The sequence below is a fragment of the Salvelinus namaycush genome, chromosome 4 (genome assembly GCF_016432855.1).
Source record: "Salvelinus namaycush isolate Seneca chromosome 4, SaNama_1.0, whole genome shotgun sequence".
Taxonomy (NCBI): domain Eukaryota; kingdom Metazoa; phylum Chordata; class Actinopteri; order Salmoniformes; family Salmonidae; genus Salvelinus; species Salvelinus namaycush.
The window spans coordinates 43,930,536-43,952,467 of NC_052310.1; the positions used below are offsets into that span (position 1 = coordinate 43,930,536).

The window sequence follows — 21,932 nt, forward strand, 5'->3', positions numbered from 1 at the left end:
AATAAAATTATGTTTAAATTACAGGTTGTAATGCAACAAAATAGGAAAAATGCCAAGGTGGATGAATACTTTTGCAAAGAACTGTATGGGAAATCACCCACTATTCAGCCTATTGTGCATATTGAACATTCATATTGCAATGTACAGCTTTACCTATGGATCCTGGGTCCATGAAATGGCATATCAGCATACTTAGTGACACCAACAGAACACAACTTTTAAGAGTTTACACAAATATGATCATTGTAGCTCATATTTCAGGACTTTGACTGTCGGAAATCACCTCACCAGTCAGTCTATTGTGTGTATTGGATATTCATGTTGCAATATACAGCCTTACCTATGGATCTTGGGTCCATGAAATGCGAACTGTGAAGAGTTTACACAAATCTTATTACAGGACCACTGTGAAATGAAACCACTGTGAAATGAGCCATAATTTCTCACCAGCCAAAAGGCTGAATAGTGAGGTGATTTCCAACAGTCAAAGTCCTACAGTAAGGGCTACCACACTAATATCTGTGTACACCCACAGTTGTGTTCTGTGGGCATCACTGAGTAAGCTGATAACCAAATTCATGGACCTAAGATCCATAGGTATACTGTACGTTGCAATATAAATGTCCAATACGCACAATAGACTGACTGGGGAGGTGATTACCCACAGTCAAAGTCCTGCAATATGAGCTACAATGCAAATATATGTGTACACTCTTCACAGTTGTGTTCTGGGGGTGTCATTGAATAGGCTGATACCCCATTTCATGGACGCAAGTTCCACAGACACTTAGTTAAGGCTGTACATTGCAATATGAATGTGCAATATGCACCATAAGTTCTGCAATAAGAGCTACAATGCTTATATGTGTGTAAACTGGTCACATTTGTGTTCTGTGGGTGTCACTGAATAGGCTGATACCCCATTTCATTGATTCACAATTTATAGGTAAGGCTGTACAGTGAAATATAAGTATATCCCCAATGCAATTATGAGGTCTACATCCACAGTCCGATTTCAACTGATTTGTCATTTTTTGTCAACTAAACAAATGATTGTCTTTTGTTGAATTTATATAACAAAATTGAAAACGTGTTAAGCATTATCTAGTCCAAATATGGCATGATTCCACTTTTTATTTTATTTTATTTTAATTTTTATACATTTTAACCCCTTTTCTCCCCAATTTTCGTGGTATCCAATCCCTAGTAATTACTATCTTGTCTCATCGCTACAACTCCCGTACGGGCTCGGGAGAGACGAAGGTCGAAAGCCACGCGTCCTCCGAAGCACAACCCAACCAAGCCGCACTGCTTCTTAACACAGCGCGCCTCCAATCCGGAAGGCAGCCGCACCAATGTGTAGGAGGAAACACCGTGCACCTGGCCCCCTTGGTTAGCGCGCACTGCGCCCGGCCTGCCACAGGAGTCGCTGGAGCGCGATGAGACAAGGATATCCCTACCGGCCAAACCCTCCCTAACCCGGACAACGCTAGCCCAATTGTGCGTCGCCCCACGGACCTCCCGGTCGCGGCCGGCTGCGACAGAGCCTGGGTGCGAACCCAGAGACTCTGGTGGCGCAGCTAGCACTGCGATGCAGTGCCCTAGACCACTGCGCCACCCGGGAGGCCCGTTTGCATCAATTTCAATGCAGGTCTTTTATTTTGAAGGCAAACTGAAAATTCCACTATTGTGGCTAAACGTTATTGTGGCTAGCTTCACATAGGTTGCTCTGGGTCTTCACAGTATGGCTCTGAAGAGGAATCATGGAACAAGAAAATTAATATTGGGACAGGGACACAGAAACTTGGATTTCTGAGGAGGAATGGAGGCAGAAAAAGAGGAAGACGAGGTTGAAGACAATGAGGAAAGCAGAGGTTGGATTTGAATCTGAGGAAGATGGTGATAAAAATGGAGATGGGGTGTCGAATAAGATTGGTGTCAATTGCAAACAGAGTGAGCTCTGGAGGAGAGATGGAAGTGAATGAGGGCAAATTAAGTGAGGTGGAAGCTGTGGTGAAGAGCTTGGAACCCGAGCTTGGCATCGTTGAATATGATAAAAAAAAAAAATTTGTCCAATAGGAGTAAAATATTTGGAGAAAGTGGACCCTTGCCTTTTGGCTGATCCATTTGTGGTTTCAGGGTGGGTGGATAATTAAAGGTAGCATGTAATGGACTTATTTGTTTATGTTTTTTCTGAACAGAAGGAGCAGGCGCACCATGTCACGCAATTTAGGTCAATATCTGTTTTGTGCTTTGCTCTTAGGAAAAGGGCACCATTGAAAGGAATAATTTCTAGTGTAGTGTTAAGTGTGGAGGTGGGGCAATTGAAGTGGAAGATTCCTGGTGTTTGTGAAGCCTGCCGTTTGGTGCAACTCAGACCCGTTGGGGAGCATAGGGAAACAGAGGAGTCACTGTCAGTCCTTTTGAGGTTTGAGTCGGAGTCCCTACCCGACAAAGTCATGTTAGGATATATCAGTTGTCCTGTTAGAGCTTTTTGCCGAATCCATTGCACTGTTTCAGGTGCAACATTTAGGGTCATGTTGCAGCAGCGTGTAGGAAGGAGATTCAAAGATGTGGGAAGTGTGCAGGAGGGCTTGGGACAGAGGATTGTGTAGTTTCGGTGGATAAAGTTGTGTGTGTCAACTGTAGGGGTGCCCATGTTGCTGGGGATCAGAAGTGTCCGGTTCAAGAGAGGCAGGTTGAAGTGGCCAGAGTCAGAGTAGTGCAGAAGGTGTCGTATGCTGAGGCAGTGAAGAAAACAGAGGAGGATGGGTCAAAGGTAAAAAGAACTTGAAGGATCCCAGTGAGTGGTAGATTTATTTCAGCACAGAGGGATCAAGTGTTTTGAGCTTCAGTAAGGTTGGCTTCTTAGCGTTAATAGCAATAGTTTTCAACTGTACCACAGAAATGGAACGTAAATCGGAGAAAATAGATGTGGTGGTGGCAGCTAAAGAGAAGTATCTAGGTATACAAGATTTTATTTCAGAAGATTTATAAGATGTTTTGAGATTTTTTATGTAATAGGGGTATACAGTGCATTCTGGAAGAATTCAGAGCCCTTGACTTTTCCACATTTTGTTACGTTTCAGCCTTATTCAAAAATGTTTTAAATTAAATGTTTCGCTCATCAATCTATGCACAATACCCCATAATGATGAAGTAAAAACAGGTTATTAGACATTTTTGCAAATTTATTAAAAATAGAAAAATGAAATACCTTATTTACATAAGTATTCAGAACCTTTGCTATGAGACTCGAAATTGAGCTCAGGTGTATCCAGTTTCCACTGATCATCCTTGAGATGTTTCTACAACTTGATTGTAGTCCACCTGTGGTAAATTGAATTGATTGGACATGATTTGGAAAGTCCCACACCTGTCTATATAAGGTGGCACAGTTGACAGTGCATGACAGAGCAAAAACCAAGCCATGAGGTCGAAGGAATTGTCCGTAGAGCTCCGGGACAGGATTGTGCCGAGGCACAGATCTGGGGAAGGGTACCGAGACATTTCTGCAGCATTGAAGGTCCCCAAGAACACAGTGGCCTCCATCATTCTTAAATGGAAGAAGTTTGGAACCACCAAGACTCTTCCTAGAGCTGGCCGCCCGGCCAAACTGAGCAATTGGGGGAGAAGGGCCTTGGTCAGGGAAGTGACCAAAAACCCGATGGTCACTCTGACAGAGCTTCAGAGTTCCCCTGTGGAGATGGGAGAACCTTTCAGAAGGACAAACATCTCTGAGGCACTCCACCAATCAGGCCTTAATGGTAGAGTGGCCAGACGGAAGCCACTCCTCAGTAAAAGGCACATGACAGCCTGCTCTGAGTTTGCCAAAAGGCACCTAAAGGACTCAAACAATGAGAAACAAGATTGAACTCTTTGGCCTGAATTCCAAGCGTCACGTCTTGAGGAAACGTAGCACCATCCCTACTGTGAAGCATGGTGGGGGCAGCATCATGCTGTGGCGATGTTTTTCAGGAGCAGGGACTTGGAGACTAGCCAGGATTGAAGGAAAGATGAACGGAGCACAGAGAGGTCCTTGATGAAAACCTGCTCCAGAGCTCTCAGGCCCAGACTTGAACCTGATTGATCATCTCTGTAGAGACCTGAAAATGGCTGTGCAGCGACACTCTCCCATCCAACATGACAGAGCTTGAGGATCTGCAGAGAAGAATGGGAGAAAGTCCCCAAATAGAAGTGTGCTAAGCTTGTAGCGTCATACCTAAGAAGACTTGAGGCTGTAATCGTTGCCAAATGTGGTTTAACAAATTACTTTCCAAATGCACTGTAAATTCATTTTTTGTCAATAAAACTGATGAATGCAACTGTTTATGTCAAATTGTTTTGTGTTGTACTTGTAGCCCTGGTTGTCCTGAAAAGAAAGAGGTAAAACACCTAATTGTGAGGCTATTTTATTTAAATAGGTAAGCCAGTTAAGAACAAATTCTTATTTACAAAGACAGCCTACCCCGGGCAAACCTTAACATGGACGGCACTGGGCCAATTGTGCGCTGCCCTATGTGACTCCCAATCACAGCTGGTTGTAATACAGCCTGGAATTGAACCAGAGTCTGTAGTAACACCTAGCACTGAGATGCAGTGCCTTTGACCACTGCGCCACTCGGGAGCCACAAAAAAAATCATTTTAAATACTCTGTGTAAATAATGGAGTGATGTATGATTGTTAATACATGTCATATACCATTTTTTTTTTACTGTGTCCATGTGTATAGGCTGCAAGTACATTGGAAGTAAGTTGTTTTCAACCCGTTAAAACAAAGGCCTGAAAAATGAGTATTTTCAACTTTCACTTTCAACCAAAACCTAACGTGGCTTGGACTTCGGGGATAGTCTTTTCAACATCTTTTTAACAAAATTTTACTAGGTGGACTGTTATGTCTACTGGTATGACTTTGACTGGAGTGACTTATTCTCAACAGACAAGCAATGCTATGGGCTGGCTGAATTGATGGTGAGACAAGGTATGAAGTCCATGGTTGCTAATCAGAAGAGAATTGACACTCATTTTTTGGTCTTGGTGTCTGTGGATGTACATGAGTTTGTTTGGGCCATTATTGCCCCGGGCTTGCCCTTGATGGATGGAGCATGGGGCGAAGAACAAAAAACCACCTGACATGTCAGACTGCATTCAGCAGTGATTTGAGGCTCCATCCTTGATGTAATTACCAGTTCAAATATCATGACAGAGATGACCACATGACAAACTGTCTAATACCATGTACAATGTAAAATGGTAAATGCCTAAATGTGGTATGTAAAAGATGGTGTTGAAAAATAATATATTACATTAAAATGGAGGTAGATTATATTTTATTCAAACTATTAATATATTTTGATAAAACTCACTATGAAGAGACATAATCCAAGACACTGCACATATTCCACTGTGATGCTCAATTTCTCATAAATGTATTACTCACTCAGCTCCTGACCTACAGTATATACACTGAACACAAAAATAAATGCAACATGTACAATGCTGGTTCCATGTTTCATGAGCTGACATAAAAGATTCCAGAAAATGTCAATTTGCACAAAAAAGCTTGTTTCTCTCAAATTTTGTGCACAAATTAGTTTATATCCCTGTTATTGAGGATTTTATCTGTTGTCAAGATAATCGATCAACCTCACAGGTGTGGCAATAAAAGGCCACTCTAAATTTGGCAGTTTTGTCACGCAACACAATCCCACTAATGTCTCACATTTTGAGGAAGTGTGCAACTGGCATGCTGACTGCAGGAATGTCCACCAGAGCTGTTTCTTTTCACAACCATAAGCTGCCTCCAACGTCGTTTAAGAGAATTTGGCAGTACGTCCAAAATGCATCACAACTGCAGACCACGTGCAACCAACGCCAGCCCAGGACCTCCACATCCGGCTTCTTCACCTGCGGGATCAGCAGAGGGGGTGGGGAGCTGAGGAGTATTTCTGCCTGTAATAAAGCCCTTTTGTGGGGAACAACTCACTCTGATTCACTGGCCTTCAACAATAGCTATTCATTCTATAGTTTCCTTTTTCATTCTCTATTTCATTGTTAGTTCATTTGAACTGTAGCCTATGCCTGTCACACGGATGACTAGGTAAGTGTTGGTAGTAAGCCTGCTTGTAGTAGGCCTTTGGATACATTTGTTAATCTACCTGTTCCTTTTGTTTGTTTACATTTTGCACCTGCACTTTTGAACCACTGACAACAGCAGTAAATAAAATCATCCACTCCTCAACACACCTTACTCCCTGCTTTGTCTTGCCATGAAGACCACCTCTCTGGCCCCCAACACTATGTTGTAGCATTCATTAGTGAGTTACTTAGGGCCCACATAGTCATCATGATGGTAGAATTCTGCCCAACCATGGTAAGAGAGCTCCCCTCAGTGGTCAATAGAGCAACTAAGTATCTTCTTCTACGGCACAGGGGTTCCCAAACTTTTAATATCAAGGCACCATGAATATAATAAGCCTCCAAATTTTGGAAGCTCATTCCCGCCACAATTTTCTTTTTTTATGTCAATACTATCTAAAAATGTCGAGATATGTAACAAAAATGTTGTAGGTATAATATAAAAATGTTGAGATAGTAGATCATACATATAGCATATGTTTCTTCTTTTGTAGCATTGTGTGGCGATTTCCATCTACAGTATACATGTTACAGAGATCAGCACAGCATGGCTGCCGGCAAAGTATGGCGAGCTGGCATTTGCCCAGGTACTTTTGATTTGGTTTAATAAAAAATATTGACATAAAAGCATTGGAAATTGGTACAAAGTACTGTTGTTAAGACTGATTTGCCTCATGATTTGTAAACTTGTGCACAATCTGTGCTTCAGTCTGAACTGTAGCCTACTGACAACCACAGATGCAGGTAGCCTAGAAAAGCCTATGCGCTCTGATCTCCTCTGGCCAGGGGAAATCAAGCGGTAATGTCATATATTTAACTTTAATATATTTAACATGCACCCCAAAAATCTAAGGGGTGCATGGCTGGGGGGTGGTCTGGATTTCATTTTTCAAACACCTTAAACCTTTTTCCTGCAATCTAGAGCTACAATCATTTTGCTTAATTCTATATCAAAAATACATATATTTTTTTACATGTCTAAGTATATCTATTGAGCTGTCTGTATCCTCCTGACTGGTGTATATTTTTTTAAAGAAACAAAATATGTTTCTCTGCATCTCTGCTAAAATCTGGGTAAAATATTGAAAGGAATGTGTGTCTTATCCAGTACATTTAGTAATTGCTACCAACCTGGATATGGAGTTTGACCCCCCTTTGCTGCTAGAACAGCCTTCACTCTTCTGGAAAGGCTTTCCACTAGATGTTGGAACATTGCTGCGGGGACTTGCTTCCATTCAGCCACAAGAGCATTAATGAGGTCGGGCACCAATGTTGGGAGATTATGCCTGGCTCGCAGTCAGTGTTCCAATTCATCCCAAAGGTGTTCGATGAGGTTGAGGTCAGGGCTATGTGCAGGCCAGTTAAGCTCTTCCACACCGATCTCGACAAACCATTTCTTTATTGACCTTGCTTTGTTCATGGGGTCATTGGGTGGCAGCGTAGCCTAGTGGTTAGAGCCTTGGACTAGTAACCGAAAGGTTGCAAGATCGAATCCCCAAGCTGACAAGGTACAAATCTGTCGATCTGCCCCTGAACAAGGCAGTTAACCCGCTGTTCCTAGGCCGTCATTGAAAATAAGAATTTGTTCTTAACTGACTTGCCTGGTAAAATAAAAAATTGTCATGCTGAAACAGGAAAGGGCCTTCCCCAAACTGTTGCCACAAAGTTTGAAGCACAGAATTGTCTAAAATGTCATTGTATACTGTAGATTTCCCTTCACTGGAACTAAGGGGCCTAGCCCAAACCACAAAAACAGCCCCAGGCTATTATTCCTCCTCCACAAAACGTTATGCATTCAGGCAGGTAGCATTCTCCTGGCATCTGCCAAACCCAGATTTGTCTGTCGGACTGCCAGTCCAATGGCGGCGAGCTTAACACCACTCCAGCCAATGCTTGGCATTGTGTGTGCGGCTGCTCGGCCATGGAAACCCATTTCATGAAGCTCCCGACGAACAGTTCTTGTGCCGACTTTGCTTCCAGGGGAAGTTTGAAACTTGGTAGTGAGTGGTGCAACCAAGATCATACAATTTTTACGCTTCAGCACTCGGCGGACCTGTTCTGTGAGCAGGTCCGTTGTTGCTCCTAGATGTTTCCACTTCACAATAACAGCACTTGACCGTGGCAGCTCTAGCAGGGCAGAAATTTGACGAACTGACTTGTTAGAAAGATGGTTCCACGTTAAAAGTCACTGAGCTTTTCAGTAAGGTCATTCTACTGCCAAGGCTTGTCTATGGAGATTGCATGGCTGTGTGCTCGATTTTATACACATGTTAGCAGCTGTTGTGGCTGAAATAGCTGAATCCACTAATTTAAAGGGGTATCCACATACGTTTGTATATATAGTGTAGTTATGAGGTTGGGAGATTGGGGAACCTATCTGGGCTAGCTAAAGCCAACTTCATAAAATTGCTAGGTGACTAGTAGTGTTAGAGATACACTACAAAAACGCTAACTATCTTAGCTGGCATGCCTGCTGGCAAGGTTGGTAGACATCTTAAATATGCAGAAAAATAAACATGTTTAAATTTTTTCAAGGTTAGTAGTCATCTCAAGAGGCACTTAGATATGCAAAAAAATATACATATATTTTTGTTTACATAGAATTAAGTATAATTATTAAAAATGCTAAATGTTTCCCCCCTCAGCCATCCTGCATACTTTGTGCTCCCTCCGATGTTTGGGGTACATGACACCCCTTGACTAAATCCTGCCATCTGTCATCACAAAAACAGAATGCTCCTCCTAAAGTTTAAGGGAGTCATACAGCAGATGGCGCAAGAAGACAACGCGTCCTCGCCACTCTGAAGAGGGAGAGAGAGAGGGGCACGAGTTTTCCAGTCAGCCAAATTTTTCTCAGAACTGCAGTCACGCACCCTTGCTTCTCGACTCCCCAGCGCCAGCTGCTATGCATCTGCAGCAGCCACTCCCTATTCTCCCTTTTGGCCGAAACCCGGGAGTGCCCTAGGCAACAGCTGTATGCGCGAGGAGGCAGGCATGCCTAGAAGCCGCGGTCTAGCCGGCGAGGGGCTCTGCCGAAGAGACCGCGTGCGGACGACTTTGAGAAAGGCGGGAATATAGGAGAACACTGCTCTTTTCGGAGAGCTTCAAAATGGGCGTCTGAGAAATAGAACAAACATAAATTTGGTATAATTATATGGACGTTAGATAAAGAATGTATATTTGGGTCCATGTGTGAAGTTAGGATTGGTAGGACTGTGCACTAAATTCTTAGGTTACTGACCGTTGTATGATAGATACTTTTATCCTCCCATTGGAGTAGCCTAGTACAACGATGGAAAAGGCGACGCAGCCCCAGCTGATGGTCAATAGCGCAGAGAGTCCGACGGAGGAGCTCTCCAAGATAAGCGACGAGGAGCTGCTCAAGTGGAGCAAAGAGGAGTTGGTGCGGCGGCTAAGGAGGGCAGAAGCAGTGAAGATGAGCTTTATGCTTGACCACGGGAATTTGATCCGGGAGGTGAACCGGCGACTCCAGCAGCACCTGACCGAGATCCGGGGTTTGAAGGTGAGGCAGGTGTGATAATGCCGGGCGCGCAAGTTAGCGCACTGCTCTATGGATGTCTAACGGTCTCATGTTGTGTAGCCTTTGTAGGCATGTTTCCAAATCAAAAAGCAATGGACTAATCATGCGTGAAAAAAGCTGTAGCCTATAGTGTTACCTCTGCAAACTCCTTGAAAATAATGAAGGTAGGTGGTTCGAAGGTAGCAAGTAGGCTATATCATAATCCAACCCAAAGATCCACTTGTTGCTTTTATGCTTTTCCTATTACAGATGGAACTGCTGAGGATATTTAAACACAACCACAAAAGTACATTTTGGAAGGCCTATGATTTGTTTCAAAATCACAGTAAATAATCAATAAAATACATCACTATCACACGCACACACATGCTCCCCCTCAATACACAATTGCGTGCTCAACATTTGTTATCAGAAATCCCATATGATAAATTATATAACACCTCTGTGCTTTCTCCTATTTGTGTGTGTGTGTGTGTGTGTGTGTGTGTGTGTGTGTGTGTGTGTGTGTGTGTGTGTGTGTGTGTGTGTGTATCCAGGATGTGAACCAGAAGCTGCAGGAGGATAACCAGGAGCTGCGGGACCTGTGCTGTTTCCTTGATGACGACCGTCAGAAGGGCAAGCGTGTGTCTCGGGAGTGGCAGCGTCTGGGCCGCTACAGCGCCGGCCTCATGAGGAAAGAGGTGGCTCTCTACCTGCAGAAACTCAAGGAGCTGGAGCAGCGCCAGGGAGAAGTGATCAGAGAGAACCTGGAGCTCAAAGAGCTGTGTAGCCTACTGGACGAGGAGAGAGGGGGAGGAGCAGGGCAGAGTGCAGGGTGCAGAAGCTCCATCGACAGCCAGAGTAGTCTGTCTCAAACTGGGGGGGCTACACTGGGCTTGCTCCGAGACGTGGGGGATGGGAGCAGCACCTCGAGTGCGGGAAGCACGGATAGCCCCGACCACCCCCACCGCAAGCCCCCTCACCAGGGCTCCGGCCTGGGCTCCAACCCTGGCTCCAACCATGACAAACCAAAGGGCCCGGGCCCTGAATCTACAGGCCGCCGCCACAGCTCCACCCCGGACTACCACACCTTCCCCCAGGCCTGCAGGCCCCGTGGGGGGTCCCTCACCAGCCCTGATCCCAGGGGCCTCCGGGGGCCCTGCAGCCCAGAGAAACACAGCATATTCCCTACCGGACTGGCGGCTGAGGCCCACTCCAAACCCAACAGTGCTGGCATGCTGGCCCAGAAACCGCTTTTGGGGTCTGGGCAAGGGTTAGGGCCAAACCAAGGTTCAGGCCAGTCAAGTCCTGACCTCTCACAGAGACACAGGGTTAATGCGGTCGGGGTTGGGGCTGGATGTTGGACCCCTGAGCCCAAACAGGCACTGACGGGGACGCCAGAGCACCTGAGGAAGGGTCGGGTGATTGTGGGGAGCCCTGAAGTGTTACGACACCACAACCACAGCACCAGTTCAGAGCACTGGAAGGGGAGGTACGGCAGTAGCCCCCCAGCAGGCAGGGAGTGGGGACAGATGAGGACCACTGGAGATGAGTTGTCCCCTCACCACGGCAGCATCTACAACGGCATGAACGGTGAGTTTTTATCCAGAATAGTAATAATGCTTTATTTAATTATTTATAAGGGACAATATGTAGCTGAGGTGGTTCAAGGAACTATGCTTGTGTGATGAGTCTGAGACATTAACCCCATCTGAGACATAATACTCATGCCTAGGCTTTAGCTCAGTGTGCTTACACAGTCTTTTGGTGTGTAGGCTATGTGGGTTAGCACACACTGTAGCCCTCTAGGACTAGGGTTGATGACCACTGTATATGGCTATTGTCACGCCCTGACCATAGATTGCTTTGTATGTTTCTATGCTTTGTTTGGTCAGGGTGTGATGTGGGTGGGCATTCTATGTTGTATGTCTAGGTTGTCTATTTCTGTGTTTGGCCTGGTGTGGTTCCCAATCAGAGGCAGCTGTCTATCGTTGTCTCTGATTGGGAGATATACTTAGGTAGCCTGTTTTCCATTGTGTGTTGTGGGTGATTGTTTTCTGTTTGTGCGTATTGCTTACAGAACTGTTTCGTTTTCGTTCTCGCTCTTTATTATTTTTTGTCAATTCAGTGTTCAGTTTATTTTGTTTATTAAAATGAACACGTACCACGCTGCACCTTGGTCCTCCTCTCCTTCCACCAACGAGAATCGTTACAGCTAGGTCAACCATATAAATCAAATAGAATTTTATTTGTCACATGCACTGAATACAAAAGGTATAGACTTTACTGTGAAATGCTTTCTACGAGCCCTTCCCAATGATGCAGAGTTAAAAATAATGCAAAATATAAAAAAAGAGGAATAAAATACACAAGAATCAAGCTATATACAGGGAGTAGCAGTACCAATACCAAATCACTGTGCAGGGGTACAAGGTATTTGAGGTAGATATGTACACAAAGACAGGGGTAAATTGACTAGGCATGTGTAACAAAACTGTCCTTGCAATTTGTGTCTAGTAGCCAGTGGGTAGGTTAAGCTATGGCAGGTTCAATCACCGTGGTATCTAAGCTTGGGCGATATACAGTTTATACTATATACCGGGGTATTTTGAAAAATACAGACGGTATGATTTTTATATCGTAAAAAACAAAAAACTTGCGGGGGCTGCGCGGGTGCGTGTTACTCCACTGCTTATAACTTTAAGTTAAGTTTAACTATAAGAAATCTCAAATCTGTCAATTAAATTATATCCACCTCAGGGCTCCAACTATGCATTTTGTTTGCTAACTTGCTAGCTAAGTGGCTAGATTTCAAGATCAAGCTTGGTTCCATTCAGCCACAACAGCATTAGTGAGGCTGGGTACTGATGTTGGCCGATTAGGCCTGGCTCGCTGTCGGCGTTCCAATTCATCCCAAAGGTGTTCAATTGGGTTGAGGTCAAGGCTCTGTGCAGGCCATTTCTGTACGGACCTCGCTTTGTGCACGGGGACATTGTCATGCTGAAATAGGAAAGGGAATTCCCCATACTATTGCAACACAAAGTTGGAAGCAGAGAATCGTCTAGAATGTCATTGTATGCTGTAGCGTTAATATTTCCCTTCACTGGAACTAAGAGGCCTAGCACGAACCATGAAAAACAGCCCCAGAACATTATTCCTCCTCCACCAAACTTTGGTACAACAGTTGGCACTATGCATTCAGGCAGGTAGCGTTCTCCTGGCATCCGCCAAAACCCAGATTCATCCGTCGGACTGGCAAATGATGAAGCGGGATTCATTGCTGCAAAGAATGCGTTTACACTGCTCCAGAGTCCAATGGCGACAAGCTTTACACGACTCCAGCCGACGCTTGGCTTTGCGCATTGTGATCTTAGGCTTGTGTGCGGTTGCTTGGCCATGGAAACCCATTTCATGAAGCTCCCAGCGAACATTTATTGTGCTGATGTTACTTCCAAAGGCAGTTTGTAACTCGGAAGTGTGTGTTGCAACAGAGGACAGACGATTTTTACACGCTACGCTTTTAAGCACTCAGCGGTCCCATTCTGTGAGCTTGTGTGGCCTACCACTTCATGGTTGAGCTGTTGTTGCTCCTTGACGTTTCCACGTCACAATAACAGTACTTACAGTTGACCGGCACAGCTCTAACAGGGCAGAAATTTGATGGACTAACTTGTTGGAAAGGTGGCATCCTATGACAGTGCCACTTTGAAAGTCACTGAGCTCTTCAGTAAGGCCATTCTACTGCCAATATTTGTCTATGGAGATTACATAGCTTTGTGCTCGATTTTATACACCTATCAGCAAAGGGTGTGGCTGAAATTGCTGAATCCCCGAATTTGAAGGGGTGTCCACACACTTTTGTATATATAGTGTAGGTTGTACTTAAAAAAAAAAATCGCTAGTGGTATCACCAATGTGGTTCAGCAGTGGTTACGGTGTTAGCAAATCAGCAGTGATGTCACCGCTCTGTGGGATTCTCTCTCTGTGGAGTTGTGGTGGAGTTTGTGCGTGCATGGGTGTGTGTTCGTGTGTGTATGAGTGATTGGGGGAGGGCATATGATGTAACACTCCCCAGGGTGTTTGAAGTCAACACGGGTAACACAGCCGTGTGCGTTCAGGGCTGTGATTCAGGCAACACACACGCACACAGCCTGCAGTTGTGCCACTAAGCACAGCAGGGTCCTGCCTCCTTGGTTCATTATTATTCTTATTATTATCAGCATCTTTTATTTATTTTTGCCCACAGTTCCAGGGGCATTTGTGTGTGTGTGTCTAAGAGTTCAGGGAGTTATTTTGCGGGACTGTGTGTCCTGGATAAACACAGAGAGGGAGTAGGGCTGTCCACTTAGTTAAATAAGAGGCTTTTATTTTACATTTAAATAACATTAAATCAAAGAGATCTAGACAAATGTTCCTCTTTTCATAGTAAAAGCCTAATTTATACATACACATATTGTGAGGATCGACGCTGGAGACGAGAAGTACGTGAGTGAACAGGGAGTGAACATTTAATGAAACATGGACATGATACAGAACAGGAACAGCGTCTGGACAGGGGAAAAATAACGACATCAATGCTGACACAGGGAACAAACTGAAGAGCACACAGATATAGAGGGGATAATCAACAAAGTAATGGAGTCCAGGTGAGTCCAATATTGCGCAGCTGTGAGTAATGATGGTGACAGGTGTGCGTAATGAAGGGCAGCCTGGCACCCACGAATGCCAGAGAGGAGGAGCGGGAGCAGGTGTAACAGTACACCCCCCTCTAGGGGCGCCACCCAGCGTCCCACCTGGACGAGCCTGATGGGTCGGCCGTGGCATGGGCGCTGGACAAGCTGGCTGAGGCGTAGAAGCCCGACGAGCCGGCTAAGGCATGGGAGCCCGGCGAGCGGGCTGAGGTGTGGGAGCCTGATGAACCGGCTGGGGCGTGGGAGCCTGCTGACCGGCTGGGGTGTGGGAGCCTGACGAATCGGCTGAGGTGTGGGAACTGACGAACCGGTTGAGGCGTGGGAGCCTGATGGGCCGGCTGAAGCATGATGTGGGGTGGCCGTCTGCCGAGCCAACCAGGGCAAAAAGACCTCTCGAGCCAGCTAGGGTGCGGAATCCCGACGAGCTAGCTGAGGCACCCCCGGTTCCATCGGTGACGGCACCTGGACGCTACCTCACCAACCAACCAAAAAAAAAAAAAAAAATCCCTGATGCTTCCTTTAGTGGTGTCAGCATTCTGTGAGGATCGACGCTGGAGACGAGAAGCAGGTACAGGGAGTGAACATTTAATGAAACAAGGACATGAAACAGAACAGGAACAGCATCCAGGTGAGTCAAATATTGCGCAGCTGTGCGTAATGATGGTGACAGGTGTGCGTAATGAAGGGCAGCCTGGCGCCCTCGAGCGCCTGAGATGGGGGGCGGGAGCAGGCAGTATGCATGTTTTGGGAATAAATTATGTGAGTGTGTCTTTCCTTTAAAGAATGTATGTGCACTTGTTTAAATGTGTGCGAGACAGAGAAAGAAAGCGACAGAGAGAGAGAGAGAGTGAGTGAGTGAGTGTGTGTGCGTGCAGCCCTGAGTTGGTAAAGATTACTGTAGAGTGCTGAGTGGATGCTGTTTGTAAGGCCATGGGGTTTGAGTCCTGGAGGTGAGCAGTTAGCCTGACACTGCGCTTATCACCACAGAACTACACTCTCTTTTACACACTACTGTCTACTCGGTAGGAAAGACACTACAATATATACTGAACAAAAATATAAACGCAACATGCAACAATTTCAAAGATTTTACTGAGTTACAGTTCATATAAGGAAATCAGTCAATTGAAATAAATTCAGTAGGGCTTAATCTATGACAGTGGTGGAAAAGTACCCAATTGTCATACTTGAGTAAAAGTAAAGATACCTTCATAGAAAATGACTCAAGTAAAAGTGAAAGTCACCAAGTAAAATACTAATTGAGTAAAAGTCTAAAAGTATTTGTTTTTAAATATACTTAAGTATAAAAAGTAAATTGAATTTCTAAAATATACTTAAGTATCAAAAGTAAAAGTATAAATCATTTCAAATTCCTTATATTATTAATCAAACCAGATGGCACCATTTTCTTGTTTTTTATTTTATTTACGGATAGCCAGGGGCACCCACCAACACTCAGACATCATTTACAAATAAATAATTTCTGTTTAGTGAGTCCGCCAGTAGGGATGACCAGTGATGTTCTCTTGATAAGCGTGTGAATTGGACCCTTTTCCTTTTCTGCTAAGCATTCAGAATGTAACGAGTACTTTTGGGTGTCAGGGAAAATGTATAGAGTAAAAAGTACATTATTTTCTTTAGGAATGTAGTGAAGTAAAAATAAAAGTTGTCAAGTACTTTACACCACTGATCTATGGATTTCACATGACTGGGCAGGAATTGTGTACACATCATTGTGACATGAGCCGTGCATTATCATGCTAAAACATGAGGTGATGGCGGCAGATGAATGGCATGACAATGGGCCTCAGGATCTCGTCACGGTATCTCTATGCCTTCAAATTGCCAACAAAGAGCGTTGAAGCGTGAGGATCAACTTCTCCGCTGTTTTGATGCCCTGGCTACCATGCTGTAACAGTGTGAAGGCGAAACCGTGCACATGAGCAGATACTGTGTGTGACTGTGTGAGACCGAAGTGGTGCATCTCGCTTATCTCAATATCTCCGGTGCTGCTCATGGCAATGTAATTTCACTAAGCCTAACATTAAGATCCATTTTTTATGAGAGGATTGATCATTTAGAGGCATATTGAACAGGGATTAGAGTGTAATTGAGAAGTGGGCCTGTGTTACTGTGTACACTATAGTTTATTATAAGGCTTTGAAGGCACATCACTGTCAGAACAGGGTGTACAGTAAAGTATGAAGGGCTTGAAGTGTGTTCATATTTCTTTCTCTCTCTCTCTCATCATTTGCTCTTTCTCTTTTTCTGTCAGCCTTTCACTCTCTCTGCGCCCTCCCTCCCTGCTGTGGAAGCTGAGTTTATTGGGAAATTAATGTCTGGTGCGCACTCACCCCTCTGACACCATGAGCAAACGATGGGAGAACAGTCTTCAGGAGCTGCCGCCGCTTAACACTGCTCTCTATATCCTCCTGCCTCTCTGTTTTTATCCCTATTCTTCTTCCATCCTTCATCCTCTCACCCCATAGTCTCAAATCACCCTACCTCACTCTCTTCCTCCCAGCGCTTTCTTCTTTCTCCCCCTCTGCCTCCCCTCTTTCTGTCTCCAGCCCTCTCTTAATGTTACAGAAGTGATTGGGCTCTCACATACTGTGTGTGGCCTGGTCTGTTGGTCTCAGGCACATAGAGGCACCAGTTAGCCTGGCTGGTGTTCTGCCATTGTAATTTTTAATTTAAAAAAATCTTTATTTAACTAGGCAAGTCAGTTAAGAACAAATTATTATTTTCAATGATGGCCTAGGAACAGTGGGTTAACTGCCTTGTTCAGGGGCAGAATGACAGATTTTTACCTTGTCAGCTCGGGGATTCAATCTTGCAACCTTCCGGTTACTAGTCCAACGCTCTAACCACTAGGCTACTTGGCTACTTGCCGCCCCATATGTGTCGGTGACAATCCGGTTCCCTATGTCTGTGTGCAGTGTGTGTGCCTTGTGTTGTGCTCTATCAAATTGAATTCAATTGTATTGGCATCACTGTTGTTCAATATTGCCATAGTGGTAAATAACATGGTTAATCACAACAAGCAATTAACGAATGCTTTATCACATTTTTCAAAAGCCTGAAGGTAACATACTTCCTGTCTGTATGGTTTCCATGGGCTCTAGCCATGTCTGTGTGTCTGTGCTCTCTCTGGTCTCCCTCTGTCCTGCCTGCTACTCCTCTGCTCTTCTACTTAGATTTTTCATCTAAGGTCAGCAATGTCCTCTCTCTTCCAAAGAACCAACTGTACATGTACATTCAGCATGGCATTATGTGCCGTAGTCTCTGGCATGGGTAAATCTTCATTATAAAACAGAGCGTTGTCGACAAGAGCCAGCACCTTAACAAATGATGGCCGTCAACACTATGGCTGTGCTGTGTTCAATAATTGAGAAGGCCAGCCTTGTGGAAATCAGTAAACATTTCCGAATGGTATGCATTGTTGTTGCTTTATGGACATCAGCTGGGCCTGTGCAGGTCAGACCAGCTCCACACACACCTCCCTGGGACTGCCTCTGGGGGGCTTTAACCTTTATCCCAGTTAGAAAAGTGCTACCGGAGTCAGGGATGTGTTTGTCTGTGTTTACGTGTGTGTGTGTGTGTGTGTTTGTGTGTGTGTTTGTGTGTGTGTGTGTGTTTGAGTGTAACTGCACAGCGCATACCTCCTGACAGGGTCCCCTTGAATCTGCCCTCTACCCTAACACACATGCACATATGCACGCACGTAGGTACACACACACACACACACACACACACACACACACACACACACACACACACACACACACACACACACACACACACACACACACACACACACACACACACACACACACACACACACACACACACACACACACTCTCTCCCTAGGGGCAACTAATCCAGTGCTAGGGTGCTCATCTGAGAGAACATGGGCTGTGACCTGGACTACCTTGAATAAGCACCTTCCAAATAATTGCATTGTTTGGTCTATTACCTGTTAGAAATGCATTCATAAGCTATACCGCTGTGATATAATGCCAAGAAAATAGCAACCCACACACTGCTCTTGCTTGTGACACTTGTTTTATAAGCCCAGAATCACTTTGCGCACCCCGCAACAGTCAGCAAGGTTAGTTGGGGAAAAAATATGTTCTCTTTCATTCTTTTCCATTCCATTATATGCTTATTCTTACTATAAAATATAAAATATATGTGTGTTGTTGACTGTGATAAAGGCACGGGATCACAGGCAGCGCGAGTTTCAAGTTTGGGGAAGCTAATTCTCGCTATAAAAATTCACCTTTATAATAAAGCATTCCATTCATTATCGCATTTGCAGACTTACAGTATGTAAGAGCCCACTATTTGTAATGTGATGAGTAGATTGGATAGTCATAATCTAGGCTAATAATATAACTCAATACCTTTTTGCAAAAAAGACCGTTCAATGCATGGCTGAGGCCATATAGCGTACAGTAGGCTTAGACTATAGGCTATATCAGATAGCCTACCTTTCTTCTTTCTCTGCACAGGAAATATTTTGACACATTTCATGCAATTCTACTACACTTTATATGGCTAGAGATCGACCGATTATGATTTTTCAACGCTGATACTGATATTTTTTCAATTTGATTTAAATAATGCAAAAACACAGTGTTGGAGAAGAAAGTGTAATATGTGCCGTGTAAAAAAGCTAACGTTTAAGTTCCTTGCTCAGAACATGAGAACATATGAAAGCTGATGGTTACTTTTAACATGAGTCTTCAATATTCCCAGTTAAGGAGTTTTAGGTTGTAGTTATTATAGGAATTATAGGACTATTTCTCTCTATACCATTTGTATTTCATATACCTTTGCCTATTTGATGTTTTTATAGGCACTATAGTATTGCTAGCCTAATCTTGGGAGTTGATAGGCTTGAAGTCATAAACAGCGCAATGCTTGAAGCACAGCGAAGAGCTGCTGGCAAACGCAGGAAAGTGCTTTTTGAATGAATGCTTACGAGCCTGCTGCTGCCTACCACCGCTCAGTCAGACTGCTCTATCAAATATCAAATCATAGACTTAATTATAATATAATAAACACACAGAAATATGAGCCTTAGGTCATTAATATGGTAAAATCCAGAAACTATCATTTTGAAAACAAAACGTTTATTCTTTCAGTGAAATATGGCATCCCTAAGTCTAAATATTGCTGTTACATTGCACAACCTTCAATGTTATGTCATAATTATGTAAAATTCTGGCAAATTAATTACGGTCTTGTTAGTAAGAAATGGTCTTCACACAGTTCGCAACGAGCCAGGCGGCCTAAACTGCTACATATGCCCTGACTCTGCATGCACAGAACGCAAGAGAAGTGACACAATTTCCCTAGTTAAAATAAATTCATGATAGCAGGTAAAATTAACAAAATATGCAGGTTTAAAAAAATATACTTGTGTATTGATTTTAAGAGGCATTGATGTTTATGGTTAGGTACACATTGGTGCAACGACAGTGCTTTTTTCGTGAATGCGCTTGTTAAATAATTTCCATTTTGGCGAAGTAGGCTGTGATTCGATGATAAATGAACATGCACCGCATTGATTATATGCAACGCAGGACAAGCTAGATAAACTAGTAATATCATCAACCATATGTAGTTAACTAGTGATTATGTTAAGATTGATTATTTTTTATAAGATAAGTTTAATGCTAGCTAGCAACTTACCTTGGCTCCTTACTGCACTCGCGTAACAAGTGGGCAGCCTGCCACGCAGTCTCCTCGTAGAGTGCAATTTAATCAGCCATAATCGGTGTCCAAAAATGCCGATTACCGATTGTTATGAAAACTTGAAATCGGTCGACCTCTACTAGAGGCATTAGTAGAATATTTTTTATACAACAAATTACAGGTAGCCCCCTTTGCTGACACTGACAAACATGTCAATGAAAACGACGTTGTCCACATAATATGCCTACAAGAAGGGGAGACACAAATATAATATGAGGTTCATCTAAACTGGAGGAGGAAATTATTGTCCAAAAACAAACTTTTGGTGGCACTTACCCAACAATGATAGTGAATATGCGCAGTACGCATTCACCTGGTATATAGCCGATGCTCACCGCTGGTGTCAATAAGATAGGCTATACTGTTGTTCGCTCACTTAATTTTATAACTAAAAGACAAATTGAAGTCCTTTCATTGCCTTCTCTTTGCCGCAATTGCCATTTGCTTTCCAAACTATGTTTTCCTGCGATTGTATTTGGAAATATTGCGATATGCCTGGCTGGGCTTTTACTTTTCACTGACAGTCGCAACTCAACAATAATCTCTCCATATTGTGCGTGCTGCCTTTCCTTCCAACTGTAGGCAATGCGATTTAAAACAATACACTTTATTATTTTTAAAGAAGCGAATGTTCCTCTGTAGCCAAATCATGTTATAGTAGCCTATTTTGAATGATTTTATTTATTTCTGTATAGACAGGAGTAGGATAATTAGGCTATACCATTTTTGCTATTTCATTACATTTACTTTAGGGAAAGCTTAGCTTCCCCTAGCCTTATAGATGCACTGCCTATGCATGGGATTATAGGCGTGTGTGTCTTCTTTAAATAAACAAATGAAATACGGCCTTGGCTACAATACAGCAGAGTAACGCAGAACATTTATACGTTTGATTTTCATTTATTTATTATGCAGTTAATTTTTTTAATTAATTAATTAAGCATTTTTTTTATTTTTAATTAATCAATCAAGGCAGGGCCCTCCAGTTACCCACGTGGGCCCCCTACCTCCTCTCCTGCCCCCATCTGATGATTTGCAGAACGGCAACAGGCAGATAGCAGGCTCCTGAGTCCTCCTGTGGTTGACGGTTGCAGTAAAAAAACAACAACAGCAACATACAATTCTACATATATACTGGATAGATAAGATATAATGTATATATATTATAATTTTTTGTTTAAGTAAAATTATATATATTACATTTTTTTGCTGCCTCTTGGGCACCCCACGGGCCTGGCCCCAGGGTAAGCCCCTGCATTAATCTGACACTGTTACAGTTACATATTGAGATATTATTTTTGGACGATATTATATAGATATTTGACTCCCAAGTATTTATTTGCAAAAAAACAACAAGAAAAAATATGTTTTTATTTATGTTTTTATTTATTGCTACTGTACTGAAGGCAGTGATAGCTAAGGCTAGTCGGCAGTAACTGCGCCAAAACGTCATTATTTTTCATCCTATAGCTTGATCTCCATCTTCTTTTTAAATAGTGAGCCAACATGTTTTCAACACTTTTATTTCCCTGACTGATCAAAATGAGTTTTCTCATGCTCTTGTCTCTCTGTAGCAGACAAACTATAAAGTGAGCAATATGTTTGGAACATCAAATCGCAATAAAATCACAGTATCGAATCATATAGAATCATGAAAATCGTGGGAATCGCAATACATATCTTATCAGCACCTAAGTATCATGTAAGGTCCCTGGCAATTCCCAGCCCTACTTCCAAACACAACATCATACTAAGTGTCTCTTCTTCTTTGTCCCCTTCGATTTGCATCATGGCTCTTGCTTGTCATCCACAGTTAGT

General features: G+C 43.5%; 1 protein-coding gene across 1 annotated transcript; it reads left to right on the top strand.

The window, feature by feature from the left end:
* The first annotated feature begins 9,231 nt into the window (after positions 1-9,231).
* Positions 9,232-11,448, top strand: LOC120045883 (coiled-coil domain-containing protein 85A-like). The gene is made up of 3 exons (XM_038990813.1): positions 9,232-9,662; positions 10,217-11,252; positions 11,435-11,448. The coding sequence occupies exons 1-3, from the start codon at positions 9,432-9,434 to the stop codon at positions 11,446-11,448; spliced, it is 1,281 nt and encodes a 426-aa protein (XP_038846741.1). The 5' UTR covers positions 9,232-9,431.
* Positions 11,449-21,932: the final 10,484 nt, after the last annotated feature.

What these genes read in the sequence shown, in the direction of transcription:
- LOC120045883 (XM_038990813.1), top strand. Translation starts at nt 9,432, where the DNA reads ATGGAAAAGGCGACGCAGCCCCAGCTGATGGTCAATAGCGCAGAGAGT. An exon ending in CCGAGATCCGGGGTTTGAAG is followed by an intron (nt 9,663 to 10,216) that starts GTGAGGCAGGTG and finishes GTGTGTATCCAG; the next exon opens with GATGTGAACCAGAAGCTGCA.